This window comes from Tenrec ecaudatus, chromosome 2, assembly GCF_050624435.1.
Source record: "Tenrec ecaudatus isolate mTenEca1 chromosome 2, mTenEca1.hap1, whole genome shotgun sequence".
Lineage (NCBI taxonomy): Eukaryota > Metazoa > Chordata > Mammalia > Afrosoricida > Tenrecidae > Tenrec > Tenrec ecaudatus.
Genome location: NC_134531.1, coordinates 208,625,502 through 208,642,540, shown reverse-complemented (window position 1 = coordinate 208,642,540; position 17,039 = coordinate 208,625,502). Strand labels below are relative to the sequence as shown.

General features: G+C 52.2%; 4 protein-coding genes across 4 annotated transcripts; all 4 read left to right on the top strand.

Annotated features, from left to right (window-relative positions):
* The first annotated feature begins 547 nt into the window (after positions 1 to 547).
* LOC142439683 (uncharacterized) lies at positions 548 to 1,255 on the top strand. Its single transcript, XM_075542220.1, has one exon. The coding sequence runs from the start codon at positions 578 to 580 to the stop codon at positions 1,253 to 1,255; it is 678 nt and encodes a 225-aa protein (XP_075398335.1). The 5' UTR covers positions 548 to 577.
* Positions 1,256 to 5,128: 3,873 nt separating this feature from the next.
* On the top strand, positions 5,129 to 5,836 carry LOC142439682 (uncharacterized). Its single transcript, XM_075542219.1, has one exon. It carries the CDS (start codon positions 5,159 to 5,161, stop codon positions 5,834 to 5,836), a length of 678 nt encoding a protein of 225 aa, XP_075398334.1. The 5' UTR covers positions 5,129 to 5,158.
* Positions 5,837 to 9,709: 3,873 nt separating this feature from the next.
* Positions 9,710 to 10,417, top strand: LOC142439680 (uncharacterized). Its single transcript, XM_075542218.1, has one exon. It carries the CDS (start codon positions 9,740 to 9,742, stop codon positions 10,415 to 10,417), a length of 678 nt encoding a protein of 225 aa, XP_075398333.1. The 5' UTR covers positions 9,710 to 9,739.
* A 3,875-nt stretch (positions 10,418 to 14,292) lies between these two features.
* LOC142439672 (uncharacterized) lies at positions 14,293 to 15,000 on the top strand. The gene has a single exon (XM_075542210.1). It carries the CDS (start codon positions 14,323 to 14,325, stop codon positions 14,998 to 15,000), a length of 678 nt encoding a protein of 225 aa, XP_075398325.1. The 5' UTR covers positions 14,293 to 14,322.
* Positions 15,001 to 17,039: the final 2,039 nt, after the last annotated feature.

Genomic DNA, 17,039 nt, shown 5'->3' with positions numbered 1-17,039 from the left:
CCGGGTTTGGAATCTCTGCACATCCTCCTGAAAGAAACGGCATTGATCTGAAGGGGGGAGACGATTGGCTTTCTCTTCTAAGATCGAATGATCTGAACGAGTTGTATTCCATAAGCTATGTATGTTTTAATTGCCTCAAAGAAATTGGGAGGACACAATGAAAGCACTCAATGCAGGACGGATAGAACTAGATTACATCACTTAAGAAACGTGTTCCCCTCAAAAACGCAGCCTAAGCTCACACGGGACAAATATTGCCTCACAACTTTTCTGGGGCCAAACACAAGGGACACGGGGAAAAGCAGACTTCTGAGACATGCTCACCAGTGTCCTGAGTGAAAAACTAATTGCAGAAAAGGAACTGCATGAATGAGGTTCTCCAGCTCCGGAGGCTAAACAACAACAAGGAAAGGGAAGGCTTGCTCAGCCTCCTGAGGATCAACACAAGCCAGAGCGGGATATAAAACCCCACAGCCCAGAGCTCCTCACACCACACACCTCACTCCCTCAGCCTCTCCTCCCACCCCACCAGGGCTGACCCTGCTGCTCCAGCACCTGTGCTCCACCCGCGTCGACCATGTCCATCTGCTCCAGCTCCAGAAGCTATGGCAGCCGGGTCTGCCTGCCCAGCGCTTGCACTGACCCGTCCTGCGAGGTGGACAACTGTCCTGAGAGCTGCTGTGAGCCCTCCTGCTGCCAGTCCTCCTGCTGTGTCCCCAGCTGCTGCCAGTCCACCTGCTGCGCCCCCAGCTGCTGCCAGTCCACCTGCTGTGCTCCAGCCTCCTGCCTGACCCTCATCTGCAGCCCCGTGAGCTGTGGGTCCAGCCCCTGCCAATCGGGCTGCACTGCCTGCTGTGGGCCCTCCTGCTGTGGGCCCTCCTGCTGCCAGCCTCTGTGCTGCACACCCCTCTGCTGTAAGCCTGTCTGCTGCACACCTGTGTGCTGCACACCTGTGTGCTGTAAGCCTGTTTGCTGTACGCCCGTCTGCTGTACGCCCGTCTGCTGCAAGCCCGCCTGCTGTGTGCCCGTCTGCTGTGGGGCAGGCCCCTGCTCATCCTCCTCATGCTGCCAGCCCTCTCCGTGTGGGCCCTCCTGCTGCAAACCCTCCTCCTGCATGTCCCTCATCTGCCAACCTGTGTGCAAACCTGCCTGCTGTGCCCCTGCCTCCTCCTCCTCCATGTCCCTGCTCTGCTGCCCTGCCTGTCCCCGCCCAGCCTGCTGTGGCACCTCATCCTGCCAGGGGGCCTGCTGCTGATTTCCCCACATCTCATCAGGGGACACCCTTGCTGCTTCAGCCAGACACCTGCCCCTGTCTTTGACAACCACAGGGGGCAGCACAGCCCCTGCCTCAGGCCCAGTCCCTGACTCAGGTGCCCTGACAAAGGACATGCGGGGCTCCAGAGGCTGCGCTCACGCAACTTCCCGCCGGGGTGTCCCAGGCACCAAGTCAATTTTGTTCAGGGCACTCATGCCAACCCTGAGCTCCAATAAAATCAACTAATCTCACAACTACCTCTGGCCTTGTCTGTGCACACCCTGGGCTGGGAAACAATGACAATCGGTGTGAACTCTGGCACCCCACACTCAGGCACGCTGTGTTCCTCTATACCCCGGGATCCAGAACACAGTCTCAGAAAAGGTGGTGGAAACCTGCCACGCTGCTCAGGAACACTTCAGGAAGGCCGACTCTGAGACCAAGGGCAGCTTCACACCACCCTCCGCCCCAGCTCAGTGCCTCACACTCATCAAGCATGCCCGATATAGTGAGTCTCCTCTGTCCTCTCTGGTCCTTCTCGCTGCACAGGGCCAGAGCAGGCATTCTGGCAGAGGGTCATCACATCCTCTCTGATCCCTTCTACTTCCATCCTTGTCACCGCTGCACCTTCAAAGGCAGTCCTCTTTGACTGCCATGTATGTAGCTTTCTGAGTGGATACTAAGCCACTTGATCACTTTTAACGGTCTTTCTTCTTGCCTTAGTTTTCTTTGTGTTTCTCCATCCTTTTGGATGCATCATTTTGCTAATTACAGGATGCTAGGTTGACCTTTTTGCCCACGATCCTCTGTACAAATCACTCCGTCGTCTTCTGGCCTGCATGGTTTCTGCTGAGAAATCTGAGGGCATTCTCCTTGCTGGCACTTTGCATGTAATTCATCTTGTTTCTCTGGCTTTTCTTACCATTTTTTCCCTTGGACTTGATGTGAGTCATCCTGACAACAATCTGCCCGGAAATTCTCCTGGTGGGAACTTCTCTGGCCGGGGTTCTTTCAGCTTCCTGAACGACTATGTTTGCTTCCTTGAGACACCGAGACGGAGTTCTTGGGTTGTTGTCTGTGTGGACTTTCTTGGCTTCTTCCTCCTCTTGAATCCCTCTCGATTTTCGGTTGGCACTCGAATTTCGGTTCTCACAACAGGGACACAAAGCAGTTCATTCTACATAGGCACCAGCTTCCCGGAGGTCCTTAAAAGTCTTTTCCATAGACCGTTTGCTTAAAAAAAGAAAACTACCCATAGATATTACTGGAAACTTAGAAAACCCCGATGAGGAGAAACTGTACAACAATGTCCTTTACAGATATATAGCAAGCATTCTCAAAGTCAGCAAGCTTAATATCCAATAACATTTATGATGATGAACCGTAACCACATAAGATTTTGTACTGAATGCAAGTTAGTGAATAAGTGACACAATCAACTGTCGAATAAACACAAGCATTGAGATAGTTAGCTTACTGTGGTACCCTGGCCGGTAAACACATGTAGGGGGAAATGAAGGGTGGAACGACAAATGGCTCAGGGAGCCTCGCCTTCCTCATTCTCATGACCTTTGCTTTCTGATGGTCAGACCAGGGTGCAGCTGCCTTAGCCAGTTCCCTGCTACAGCTGGCAAGGCTCACTTCCTGCAAGACATGCCTGAGGAGAAGTCACATGGACCTACCCTCATGCAGCCCTGGCTGATGGAGCAACCGTGTGGAGACCCCTGCCACCATTGAGATGCTTACACATTCACTGACTCGGCTTTCCTCCTGCAGTTGGCAACATGGCGTGCGTTCCGTGAGATGGAGGAGGACTCTGTGGATCAGGATCGGACATATGGGCTAATGTTGAACCTCTGGGCTTGGGCAGCACTGGGTTGCGACGTTCCCTTAATGTGCACGTCACCTTTATATAAAGCTCTCTCTTTCACAGGAGTTTCTGTGGATTTGTTTCTCTAGTGTACACAGACTAACAAAAGCATGCACCTAAGTCTTCATACAAAGGATGAAAAGTGCCCTCCACACCCCCTTCTATCAAAGGGTGCCCATGGACACCCATCACCGTGGCTGCTACGAAGGAGGGTATTGTAAACTCAAAAGGTGGAAAAGGTGTCTGTCCTCTTTGACTGCCATGTGGGTAGACTTTAAGTGGAAACTATCCCACGTAAAATGGCACAGGGACACCCTCTTCAACAAACGGCAATGGGAAAGCTGGATGGCGATGGAGATCCAATGCTGCATAAAAAAATATTTTTGCATGGCGTGAGGGATGGGTCTTATTTTATCCATGTGCCGATGGGGTGTTTCTCCGGATAGACTAGAGAAACAAATCCAGGGATCCTCAAATGTGTCTAAGAGAGACCGTTCTCTCAAAGGGTATTCGTATATCAAGAAAACACCGCGGCCCAGAGGTCCTATACACATCAATCCATACAGCCACTGTTCGCCCCTATGTGCTGTAGCGGTCTATAAGTTCCTCTTCAGTCTCTCACAGCTCATGCAATAAGGTGGAATGCAGGAATATCACAGCCAGTGGATGGGAAGTCTCCTGGATCCAGTGTCGGTGGAGTATCTGCGTGCTGGTGGGGACCTCCAAGTGGCTCCTCCAGCTCCAAGGCCCTGATTCTATCAGTGAAGTTCTATGCGGCTTCTTAGCAGGAATGTCTCACAGGGCGAGTGTGTGTCCCGCATCCACGGAGGAAGACAGGAGTTCTCAGAATCCTCAAGAGAAGGCCATGCCCACCCAGGGGCATCACTGGCAATGAAGTGAAGGACAGGCTAGACTCTACCCACTCACTCAAGATGACAGACCATGGCACTGCCAAAGATGGAGAACCGCTCTGCGTTTCCTGAGATAAGCTTTCACGTTGAAGGACACGTTGTATTTCAAATGTAGAAAACAAAACATGACACAGTCCTGGAAGCACTTCCTATGACAATTCAGAACGAGAAGAGATGGCACTCAGCAAGGTCGCCAAAGAGAGACACAGGGAAACCACAACGAAATGACAAATCGTGAGCATCTGCCTTTTTTACAGCAAAATGGATCATTGGCAGCGGAAAAGGGTTTCCTAGCTCTGAGAGAACAATGGATAAAAACTGGGGTTCTCTACTCCGCCAAAAGATTGCAACTTCTCCGTGAGCCATTTTCAGACACCCGTGGAATCTGAAAATGAAAGCTCACCACCGTGGGTGATAAACGACTTGATCTCTTAGTGTGGCAAGACGAAAAGGGGATTCCAGAGCCTGGCTTCAGGCGTGAGAAAGCCGGCACCTGAGCGTGTGCTGCAAACCAGAAGAAAACACAAGAGACAAGGGAGAGCAAACCGGGTTTGGAATCTCTGCACATCCTCCTGAAAGAAACGGCATTGATCTGAAGGGGGGAGACGATTGGCTTTCTCTTCTAAGATCGAATGATCTGAACGAGTTGTATTCCATAAGCTATGTATGTTTTAATTGCCTCAAAGAAATTGGGAGGACACAATGAAAGCACTCAATGCAGGACGGATAGAACTAGATTACATCACTTAAGAAACGTGTTCCCCTCAAAAACGCAGCCTAAGCTCACGCGGGACAAATATTGCCTCACAACTTTTCTGGGGCCAAACACAAGGGACACGGGGAAAAGCAGACTTCTGAGACATGCTCACCAGTGTCCTGAGTGAAAAACTAATTGCAGAAAAGGAACTGCATGAATGAGGTTCTCCAGCTCCGGAGGCTAAACAACAACAAGGAAAGGGAAGGCTTGCTCAGCCTCCTGAGGATCAACACAAGCCAGAGCGGGATATAAAACCCCACAGCCCAGAGCTCCTCACACCACACACCTCACTCCCTCAGCCTCTCCTCCCACCCCACCAGGGCTGACCCTGCTGCTCCAGCACCTGTGCTCCACCCGCGTCGACCATGTCCATCTGCTCCAGCTCCAGGAGCTATGGCAGCCGGGTCTGCCTGCCCAGCGCTTGCACTGACCCGTCCTGCGAGGTGGACAACTGTCCTGAGAGCTGCTGTGAGCCCTCCTGCTGCCAGTCCTCCTGCTGTGTCCCCAGCTGCTGCCAGTCCACCTGCTGCGCCCCCAGCTGCTGCCAGTCCACCTGCTGTGCTCCAGCCTCCTGCCTGACCCTCATCTGCAGCCCCGTGAGCTGTGGGTCCAGCCCCTGCCAATCGGGCTGCACTGCCTGCTGTGGGCCCTCCTGCTGTGGGCCCTCCTGCTGCCAGCCTCTGTGCTGCACACCCCTCTGCTGTAAGCCTGTCTGCTGCACACCTGTGTGCTGCACACCTGTGTGCTGTAAGCCTGTCTGCTGTACGCCCGTCTGCTGTACGCCCGTCTGCTGCAAGCCCGCCTGCTGTGTGCCCGTCTGCTGTGGGGCAGGCCCCTGCTCATCCTCCTCATGCTACCAGCCCTCTCCGTGTGGGCCCTCCTGCTGCAAACCCTCCTCCTGCATGTCCCTCATCTGCCAACCTGTGTGCAAACCTGCCTGCTGTGCCCCTGCCTCCTCCTCCTCCATGTCCCTGCTCTGCTGCCCTGCCTGTCCCCGCCCAGCCTGCTGTGGCACCTCATCCTGCCAGGGGGCCTGCTGCTGATTTCCCCACATCTCATCAGGGGACACCCTTGCTGCTTCAGCCAGACACTTGCCCCTGTCTTTGACAACCACAGGGGGCAGCACAGCCCCTGCCTCAGGCCCAGTCCCTGACTCAGGTGCCCTGACAAAGGACATGCGGGGCTCCAGAGGCTGCGCTCACGCAACTTCCCGCCGGGGTGTCCCAGGCACCAAGTCAATTTTGTTCAGGGCACTCATGCCAACCCTGAGCTCCAATAAAATCAACTAATCTCACAACTACCTCTGGCCTTGTCTGTGCACACCCTGGGCTGGGAAACAATGACAATCGGTGTGAACTCTGGCACCCCACACTCAGGCACGCTGTGTTCCTCTATACCCCGGGATCCAGAACACAGTCTCAGAAAAGGTGGTGGAAACCTGCCACGCTGCTCAGGAACACTTCAGGAAGGCCGACTCTGAGACCAAGGGCAGCTTCACACCACCCTCCGCCCCAGCTCAGTGCCTCACTCTCATCAAGCATGCCCGATATAGTGAGTCTCCTCTGACCTCTCTGGTCCTTCTCGCTGCACAGGGCCAGAGCAGGCATTCTGGCAGAGGACCATCACATCCTCTCTTTTCCCTTCTACTTCCATCCTTGCCACCGCTGCACCTTCAAAGGCAGTCCTCTTTGACTGCCATGTATGTAGCTTTCTGAGTGGATACTAAGCCACTTGATCACTTTTAACGGTCTTTCTTCTTGCCTTAGTTTTCTTTGTGTTTCTCCATCCTTTTGGATGCATCATTTTGCTAATTACAGGATGCTAGGTTGACCTTTTTGCCCACGATCCTCTGTACAAATCACTCCGTCGTCTTCTGGCCTGCATGGTTTCTGCTGAGAAATCTGAGGGCATTCTCCTTGCTGGCACTTTGCATGTAATTCATCTTGTTTCTCTGGCTTTTCTTACCATTTTTTCCCTTGGACTTGATGTGAGTCATCCTGACAACAATCTGCCCGGAAATTCTCCTGGTGGGAACTTCTCTGGCCGGGGTTCTTTCAGCTTCCTGAACGACTATGTTTGCTTCCTTGAGACACCGAGACGGAGTTCTTGGGTTGTTGTCTGTGTGGACTTTCTTGGCTTCTTCCTCCTCTTGAATCCCTCTCGATTTTCGGTTGGCACTCGAATTTCGGTTCTCACAACAGGGACACAAAGCAGTTCATTCTACATAGGCACCAGCTTCCCGGAGGTCCTTAAAAGTCTTTTCCATAGACCGTTTGCATAAATAAAGAAAACTACCCATAGATATTACTGGAAACTTAGAAAACCCCGATGAGGAGAAACTGTACAACAATGTCCTTTATAGATATGTAGCAAGCATTCTCAAAGTCAGCAAGTTTAATATCCAATAACATTTATGATGATGAGCCGTAACCACATAAGATTTTGTACTGAATGCAAGTTAGTGAATAAGTGACGCAATCAACTGTCGAATAAACACAAGCATTGAGATAGTTAGCTTACTGTGGTACCCTGGCCGGTAAACACATGTAGGAGGAAATGAAGGGTGGAACGACAAATGGCTCAGGGAGCCTCGCCTTCCTCATTCTCATGACCTTTGCTTTCTGATGGTCAGACCAGGGTGCAGCTGCCTTAGCCAGTTCCCTGCTACAGCTGGCAAGGCTCACTTCCTGCAAGACATGCCTGAGGAGAAGTCACATGGACCTACCCTCATGCAGCCCTGGCTGATGGAGCAACCGTGTGGAGACCCCTGCCACCATTGAGATGCTTACACATTCACTGACTCGGCTTTCCTCCTGCAGTTGGCAACATGGCGTGCGTTCCGTGAGATGGAGGAGGACTCTGTGGATCAGGATCGGACATATGGGCTAATGTTGAACCTCTGGGCTTGGGCAGCACTGGGTTGCGACGTTCCCTTAATGTGCACGTCACCTTTATATAAAGCTCTCTCTTTCACAGGAGTTTCTGTGGATTTGTTTCTCTAGTGTACACAGACTAACAAAAGCATGCACCTAAGTCTTCATACAAAGGATGAAAAGTGCCCTCCACACCCCCTTCTATCAAAGGGTGCCCATGGACACCCATCACCGTGGCTGCTACGAAGGAGGGTATTGTAAACTCAAAAGGTGGAAAAGGTGTCTGTCCTCTTTGACTGCCATGTGGGTAGACTTTAAGTGGAAACTATCCCACGTAAAATGGCACAGGGACACCCTCTTCAACAAACGGCAATGGGAAAGCTGGATGGCGATGGAGATCCAATGCTGCATAAAAAAATATTTTTGCATGGCGTGAGGGATGGGTCTTATTTTATCCATGTGCCGATGGGGTGTTTCTCCGGATAGACTAGAGAAACAAATCCAGGGATCCTCAAATGTGTCTAAGAGAGACCGTTCTCTCAAAGGGTATTCGTATATCAAGAAAACACCGCGGCCCAGAGGTCCTATACACATCAATCCATACAGCCACTGTTCGCCCCTATGTGCTGTAGCGGTCTATAAGTTCCTCTTCAGTCTCTCACAGCTCATGCAATAAGGTGGAATGCAGGAATATCACAGCCAGTGGATGGGAAGTCTCCTGGATCCAGTGTCGGTGGAGTATCTGCGTGCTGGTGGGGACCTCCAAGTGGCTCCTCCAGCTCCAAGGCCCTGATTCTATCAGTGAAGTTCTATGCGGCTTCTTAGCAGGAATGTCTCACAGGGCGAGTGTGTGTCCCGCATCCACGGAGGAAGACAGGAGTTCTCAGAATCCTCAAGAGAAGGCCATGCCCACCCAGGGGCATCACTGGCAATGAAGTGAAGGACAGGCTAGACTCTACCCACTCACTCAAGATGACAGACCATGGCACTGCCAAAGATGGAGAACCGCTTTGCGTTTCCTGAGATAAGCTTTCACGTTGAAGGACACGTTGTATTTCAAATGTAGAAAACAAAACATGACACAGTCCTGGAAGCACTTCCTATGACAATTCAGAACGAGAAGAGATGGCACTCAGCAAGGTCGCCAAAGAGAGACTCAGGGAAACCACAACGAAATGACAAATCGTGAGCATCTGCCTTTTTTACAGCAAAATGGATCATTGGCAGCGGAAAAGGGTTTCCTAGCTCTGAGAGAACAATGGATAAAATCTGGGGTTCTCTACTCCGCCAAAAGATTGCAACTTCTCCGTGAGCCATTTTCAGACACCCGTGGAATCTGAAAATGAAAGCTCACCACCGTGGGTGATAAACGACTTGATCTCTTAGTGTGGCAAGACGAAAGGGGGATTCCAGAGCCTGGCTTCAGGCGTGAAAAAGCCGGCACCTGAGCGTGTGCTGCAAACCAGAAGAAAACACAAGAGACAAGGGAGAGCAAACCGGGTTTGGAATCTCTGCACATCCTCCTGAAAGAAACGGCACTGATCTGAAGGGGGGAGACGATTGGCTTTCTCTTCTAAGATCGAATGATCTGAACGAGTTGTATTCCATAAGCTATGTACGTTTTAATTGCCTCAAAGAAATTGGGAGGACACAATGAAAGCACTCAATGCAGGACGGATAGAACTAGATTACATCACTTAAGAAACGTGTTCCCCTCAAAAACGCAGCCTAAGCTCACGCGGGACAAATATTGCCTCACAACTTTTCTGGGGCCAAACACAAGGGACACGGGGAAAAGCAGACTTCTGAGACATGCTCACCAGTGTCCTGAGTGAAAAACTAATTGCAGAAAAGGAACCGCATGAATGAGGTTCTCCAGCTCCGGAGGCTAAACAACAACAAGGAAAGGGAAGGCTTGCTCAGCCTCCTGAGGATCAACACAAGCCAGAGCGGGATATAAAACCCCACAGCCCAGAGCTCCTCACACCACACACCTCACTCCCTCAGCCTCTCCTCCCACCCCACCAGGGCTGACCCTGCTGCTCCAGCACCTGTGCTCCACCTGCGTCGACCATGTCCATCTGCTCCAGCTCCAGAAGCTATGGCAGCCGGGTCTGCCTGCCCAGCGCTTGCACTGACCCGTCCTGCGAGGTGGACAACTGTCCTGAGAGCTGCTGTGAGCCCTCCTGCTGCCAGTCCTCCTGCTGTGTCCCCAGCTGCTGCCAGTCCACCTGCTGCGCCCCCAGCTGCTGCCAGTCCACCTGCTGTGCTCCAGCCTCCTGCCTGACCCTCATCTGCAGCCCCGTGAGCTGTGGGTCCAGCCCCTGCCAATCGGGCTGCACTGCCTGCTGTGGGCCCTCCTGCTGTGGGCCCTCCTGCTGCCAGCCTCTGTGCTGCACACCCCTCTGCTGTAAGCCTGTCTGCTGCACACCTGTGTGCTGCACACCTGTGTGCTGTAAGCCTGTCTGCTGTACGCCCGTCTGCTGTACGCCCGTCTGCTGCAAGCCCGCCTGCTGTGTGCCCGTCTGCTGTGGGGCAGGCCCCTGCTCATCCTCCTCATGCTGCCAGCCCTCTCCGTGTGGGCCCTCCTGCTGCAAACCCTCCTCCTGCATGTCCCTCATCTGCCAACCTGTGTGCAAACCTGCCTGCTGTGCCCCTGCCTCCTCCTCCTCCATGTCCCTGCTCTGCTGCCCTGCCTGTCCCCGCCCAGCCTGCTGTGGCACCTCATCCTGCCAGGGGGCCTGCTGCTGATTTCCCCACATCTCATCAGGGGACACCCTTGCTGCTTCAGCCAGACACCTGCCCCTGTCTTTGACAACCACAGGGGGCAGCACAGCCCCTGCCTCAGGCCCAGTCCCTGACTCAGGTGCCCTGACAAAGGACATGCGGGGCTCCAGAGGCTGCGCTCACGCAACTTCCCGCCGGGGTGTCCCAGGCACCAAGTCAATTTTGTTCAGGGCACTCATGCCAACCCTGAGCTCCAATAAAATCAACTAATCTCACAACTACCTCTGGCCTTGTCTGTGCACACCCTGGGCTGGGAAACAATGACAATCGGTGTGAACTCTGGCACCCCACACTCAGGCACGCTGTGTTCCTCTATACCCCCGGATCCAGAACACAGTCTCAGAAAAGGTGGTGGAAACCTGCCACGCTGCTCAGGAACACTTCAGGAAGGCCGACTCTGAGACCAAGGGCAGCTTCACACCACCCTCCGCCCCAGCTCAGTGCCTCACACTCATCAAGCATGCCCGATATAGTGAGTCTCCTCTGTCCTCTCTGGTCCTTCTCGCTGCACAGGACCAGAGCAGGCATTCTGGCAGAGGGTCATCACATCCTCTCTGATCCCTTCTACTTCCATCCTTGTCACCGCTGCACCTTCAAAGGCAGTCCTCTTTGACTGCCATGTATGTAGCTTTCTGAGTGGATACTAAGCCACTTGATCACTTTTAACGGTCTTTCTTCTTGCCTTAGTTTTCTTTGTGTTTCTCCATCCTTTTGGATGCATCATTTTGCTAATTACAGGATGCTAGGTTGACCTTTTTGCCCACGATCCTCTGTACAAATCACTCCGTCGTCTTCTGGCCTGCACGGTTTCTGCTGAGAAATCTGAGGGCATTCTCCTTGCTGGCACTTTGCATGTAATTCATCTTGTTTCTCTGGCTTTTCTTACCATTTTTTCCCTTGGACTTGATGTGAGTCATCCTGACAACAATCTGCCCGGAAATTCTCCTGGTGGGAACTTCTCTGGCCGGGGTTCTTTCAGCTTCCTGAACGACTATGTTTGCTTCCTTGAGACACCGAGACGGAGTTCTTGGGTTGTTGTCTGTGTGGACTTTCTTGGCTTCTTCCTCCTCTTGAATCCCTCTCGATTTTCGGTTGGCACTCGAATTTCGGTTCTCACAACAGGGACACAAAGCAGTTCATTCTACATAGGCACCAGCTTCCCGGAGGTCCTTAAAAGTCTTTTCCATAGACCGTTTGCATAAATAAAGAAAACTACCCATAGATATTACTGGAAACTTAGAAAACCCCGATGAGGAGAAACTGTACAACAATGTCCTTTACAGATATATAGCAAGCATTCTCAAAGTCAGCAAGCTTAATATCCAATAACATTTATGATGATGAGCCGTAACCACATAAGATTTTGTACTGAATGCAAGTTAGTGAATAAGTGACACAATCAACTGTCGAATAAACACAAGCATTGAGATAGTTAGCTTACTGTGGTACCCTGGCCGGTAAACACATGTAGGGGGAAATGAAGGGTGGAACGACAAATGGCTCAGGGAGCCTCGCCTTCCTCATTCTCATGACCTTTGCTTTCTGATGGTCAGACCAGGGTGCAGCTGCCTTAGCCAGTTCCCTGCTACAGCTGGCAAGGCTCACTTCCTGCAAGACATGCCTGAGGAGAAGTCACATGGACCTACCCTCATGCAGCCCTGGCTGATGGAGCAACCGTGTGGAGACCCCTGCCACCATTGAGATGCTTACACATTCACTGACTCGGCTTTCCTCCTGAGGTTGGCAACATGGCGTGCGTTCCGTGAGATGGAGGAGGACTCTGTGGATCAGGGTCGGACATATGGGCTAATGTTGAACCTCTGGGCTTGGGCAGCACTGGGTTGCGACGTTCCCTTGATGTGCACTTCACCTTTATATAAAGCTCTCTCTTTCACAGGAGTTTCTGTGGATTTGTTTCTCTAGTGTACACAGACTAACAAAAGCATGCACCTAAGTCTTCATACAAAGGATGAAAAGTGCCCTCCACACGCCCTTCTATCAAAGGGTGCCCGTGGACACCCATCACCGTGGCTGCTACAATGGAGGGCATTGTAAACTCAAAAGGTGGAAAAGGTGTCTGTCCTCTTTGACTGCCATGTGGGTAGACTTATGTGGAAGCTATCCCACGTAAAATGGGACAGGGACACCCTCTTCAACAAACGGCAATGGGAAAGCTGGATGGCGATGGAGATCCAATGCTGCATAAAAAAATATTTTTGCATGGCATGAGGGATGGGTCTTATTTTATCCATGTGCCGATGGGGTGTTTCTCCGGATAGACTAGAGAAACAAATCCAGGGATCCTCAAATATGTCTAAGAGAGACCGTTCTCTCAAAGGGTATTCGTATATCAAGAAAACACCGCGGCCCAGAGGTCCTATACACATCAATCCATACAGCCACTGTTCGCCCCTATGTGCTGTAGCGGTCTATAAGTTCCTCTTCAGTCTCTCACAGCTCATGCAATAAGGTGGAATGCAGGAATATCACAGCCAGTGGATGGGAAGTCTCCTGGATCCAGTGTCGGTGGAGCATCTGCGTGCTGGTGGGGACCTCCAAGTGGCTCCTCCAGCTCCAGGGCCCTGATTCTATCAGTGAAGTTCTATGCGGCTTCTTAGCAGGAATGTCTCACAGGGCGAGTGTGTGTCCCGCATCCACGGAGGAAGATAGGAGTTCTCAGAATCCCCAAGAGAAGGCCATGCCCACCCAGGGGCATCACTGGCAATGAAGTGAAGGACAGGCTAGACTCTACCCACTCACTCAAGATGACAGGAGACCATGGCACTGCCACAGATGGAGAACCGCTCTGCGTTTCCTGAGATAAGCTTTCACGTTGAAGGACTCGTTGTATTTCAAATGTAGAAAACAAAACATGACACAGTCCTGGAAGCACTTCCTATGACATTTCAGAACGGGAAGAGATGGCACTCAGCAAGGTCGCCAAAGAGAGACACAGGGAAACCACAACGAAATGACAAATCGTGAGCATCTGCCTTTTTTACAGCAAAATGGATCATTGGCAGTGGAAAAGGGTTTCCTAGCTCTGAGAGAACAATGGATAAAAACTGGGGTTCTCTACTCCGCCAAAAGATTGCAACTTCTCCGTGAGCCATTTTCAGACACCCGTGGAATCTGAAAATGAAAGCTCACCACCGTGGGTGATAAACGACTTGATCTCTTAGTGTGGCAAGACGAAAAGGGGATTCCAGAGCCTGGCTTCAGGCGTGAGAAAGCCGGCACCTGAGCGTGTGCTGCAAACCAGAAGAAAACACAAGAGACAAGGGAGAGCAAACCGGGTTTGGAATCTCTGCACATCCTCCTGAAAGAAACGGCACTGATCTGAAGGGGGGAGACGATTGGCTTTCTCTTCTAAGATCGAATGATCTGAACGAGTTGTATTCCATAAGCTATGTACGTTTTAATTGCCTCAAAGAAATTGGGAGGACACAATGAAAGCACTCAATGCAGGACGGATAGAACTAGATTACATCACTTAAGAAACGTGTTCCCCTCAAAAACGCAGCCTAAGCTCACGCGGGACAAATATTGCCTCACAACTTTTCTGGGGCCAAACACAAGGGACACGGGGAAAAGCAGACTTCTGAGACATGCTCACCAGTGTCCTGAGTGAAAAACTAATTGCAGAAAAGGAACCGCATGAATGAGGTTCTCCAGCTCCGGAGGCTAAACAACAACAAGGAAAGGGAAGGCTTGCTCAGCCTCCTGAGGATCAACACAAGCCAGAGCGGGATATAAAACCCCACAGCCCAGAGCTCCTCACACCACACACCTCTCTCCCTCAGCCTCTCCTCCCACCCCACCAGGGCTGACCCTGCTGCTCCAGCACCTGTGCTCCACCTGCGTCGACCATGTCCATCTGCTCCAGCTCCAGAAGCTATGGCAGCCGGGTCTGCCTGCCCAGCGCTTGCACTGACCCGTCCTGCGAGGTGGACAACTGTCCTGAGAGCTGCTGTGAGCCCTCCTGCTGCCAGTCCTCCTGCTGTGTCCCCAGCTGCTGCCAGTCCACCTGCTGCGCCCCCAGCTGCTGCCAGTCCACCTGCTGTGCTCCAGCCTCCTGCCTGACCCTCATCTGCAGCCCCGTGAGCTGTGGGTCCAGCCCCTGCCAATCGGGCTGCACTGCCTGCTGTGGGCCCTCCTGCTGTGGGCCCTCCTGCTGCCAGCCTCTGTGCTGCACACCCCTCTGCTGTAAGCCTGTCTGCTGCACACCTGTGTGCTGCACACCTGTGTGCTGTAAGCCTGTCTGCTGTACGCCCGTCTGCTGTACGCCCGTCTGCTGCAAGCCCGCCTGCTGTGTGCCCGTCTGCTGTGGGGCAGGCCCCTGCTCATCCTCCTCATGCTGCCAGCCCTCTCCGTGTGGGCCCTCCTGCTGCAAACCCTCCTCCTGCATGTCCCTCATCTGCCAACCTGTGTGCAAACCTGCCTGCTGTGCCCCTGCCTCCTCCTCCTCCATGTCCCTGCTCTGCTGCCCTGCCTGTCCCCGCCCAGCCTGCTGTGGCACCTCATCCTGCCAGGGGGCCTGCTGCTGATTTCCCCACATCTCATCAGGGGACACCCTTGCTGCTTCAGCCAGACACCTGCCCCTGTCTTTGACAACCACAGGGGGCAGCACAGCCCCTGCCTCAGGCCCAGTCCCTGACTCAGGTGCCCTGACAAAGGACATGCGGGGCTCCAGAGGCTGCGCTCACGCAACTTCCCGCCGGGGTGTCCCAGGCACCAAGTCAATTTTGTTCAGGGCACTCATGCCAACCCTGAGCTCCAATAAAATCAACTAATCTCACAACTACCTCTGGCCTTGTCTGTGCACACCCTGGGCTGGGAAACAATGACAATCGGTGTGAACTCTGGCACCCCACACTCAGGCACGCTGTGTTCCTCTATACCCCCGGATCCAGAACACAGTCTCAGAAAAGGTGGTGGAAACCTGCCACGCTGCTCAGGAACACTTCAGGAAGGCCGACTCTGAGACCAAGGGCAGCTTCACACCACCCTCCGCCCCAGCTCAGTGCCTCACTCTCATCAAGCATGCCCGATATAGTGAGTCTCCTCTGACCTCTCTGGTCCTTCTCGCTGCACAGGGCCAGAGCAGGCATTCTGGCAGAGGGCCATCACATCCTCTCTGATCCCTTCTACTTCCATCCTTGCCACCGCTGCACCTTCAAAGGCAGTCCTCTTTGACTGCCATGTATGTAGCTTTCTGAGTGGATACTAAGACACTTGATCACTTTTAACGGTCTTTCTTCTTGCCTTAGGTTTCTTTTTGTGTTTCTCCATCCTTTTGGATGCATCATTTTGCTAATTACAATATGCTAGGTTGACCTTTTTGCCCACGATCCTCTGTACAAATCACTCCGTCGTCTTCTTTCCTGCATGGTTTCTGCTGAGAATCTGAGGGCATTCTCCTTGCGGGCACTTTGCATGTAATTCATCTTGTTTCTCTGGCTTTTCTTACCATTTTTTCCCTTGGACTTGATGTGAGTCATCCTGACAACAATCTGCCCGGAAATTCTCCTGGTGGGAACTTCTCTGGCCAGGGTTCTTTCAGCTTCCTTAACGACTATGTTTGCTTCCTTGAGACACCGAGACGGAGTTCTTGGGTTGTTGTCTGTGTGGACTTTCTTGGCTTCTTCCTCCTCTTGAATCCCTCTCGATTTTCGGTTGGCACTCGAATTTCGGTTCTCACAACAGGGACACAAAGCAGTTCATTCTACATAGGCACCAGCTTCCCGGAGGTCCTTAAAAGTCTTTTCCATAGACCGTTTGCTTAAATAAAGAAAACTACCCATAGATATTACTGGAAACTTAGAAAACCCCGATGAGGAGAAACTGTACAACAATGTCCTTTACAGATATATAGCAAGCATTCTCAAAGTCAGCAAGCTTAATATCCAGTAACATTTATGATGATGAGCCGTAACCACATAAGATTTTGTACTGAATGCAAGTTAGTAAATAAGTGACGCAATCAACTGTCGAATAAACACAAGCATTGAGATAGTTAGCTTACTGTGGTACTCTGGCATGTAAACACATGTAGGGGGAAATGAAGGGTGGAACGACAAATGGCTCAGGGAGCCTCGCCTTCCTCATTCTCATGACCTTTGCTTTCTGATGGTCAGACCAGGGTGCAGCTGCCTTAGCCAGTTCCCTGCTACAGCTGGCAAGGCTCACTTCCTGCAAGACATGCCTGAGGAGAAGTCACATGGACCTACCCTCATGCAGCCCTGGCTGATGGAGCAACCGTGTGGAGACCCCTGCCACCACTGAGATGCTTACACATTCACTGACTCGGCTTTCCTCCTGCAGTTGGCAACATGGCGTGCGTTCCGTGAGATGGAGGAGGACTCTGTGGATCAGGATCGGACATATGGGCTAATGTTGAACCTCTGGGCTTGGGCAGCACTGGGTTGCGACGTTCCCTTAATGTGCACGTCACCTTTATATAAAGCTCTCTCTTTCACAGGAGTTTCTGTGGATTTGTTTCTCTAGTGTACACAGACTAACAAAAGCATGCACCTAAGTCTTCATACAAAGGATGAAAAGTGCCCTCCACACCCCCTTCTATCAA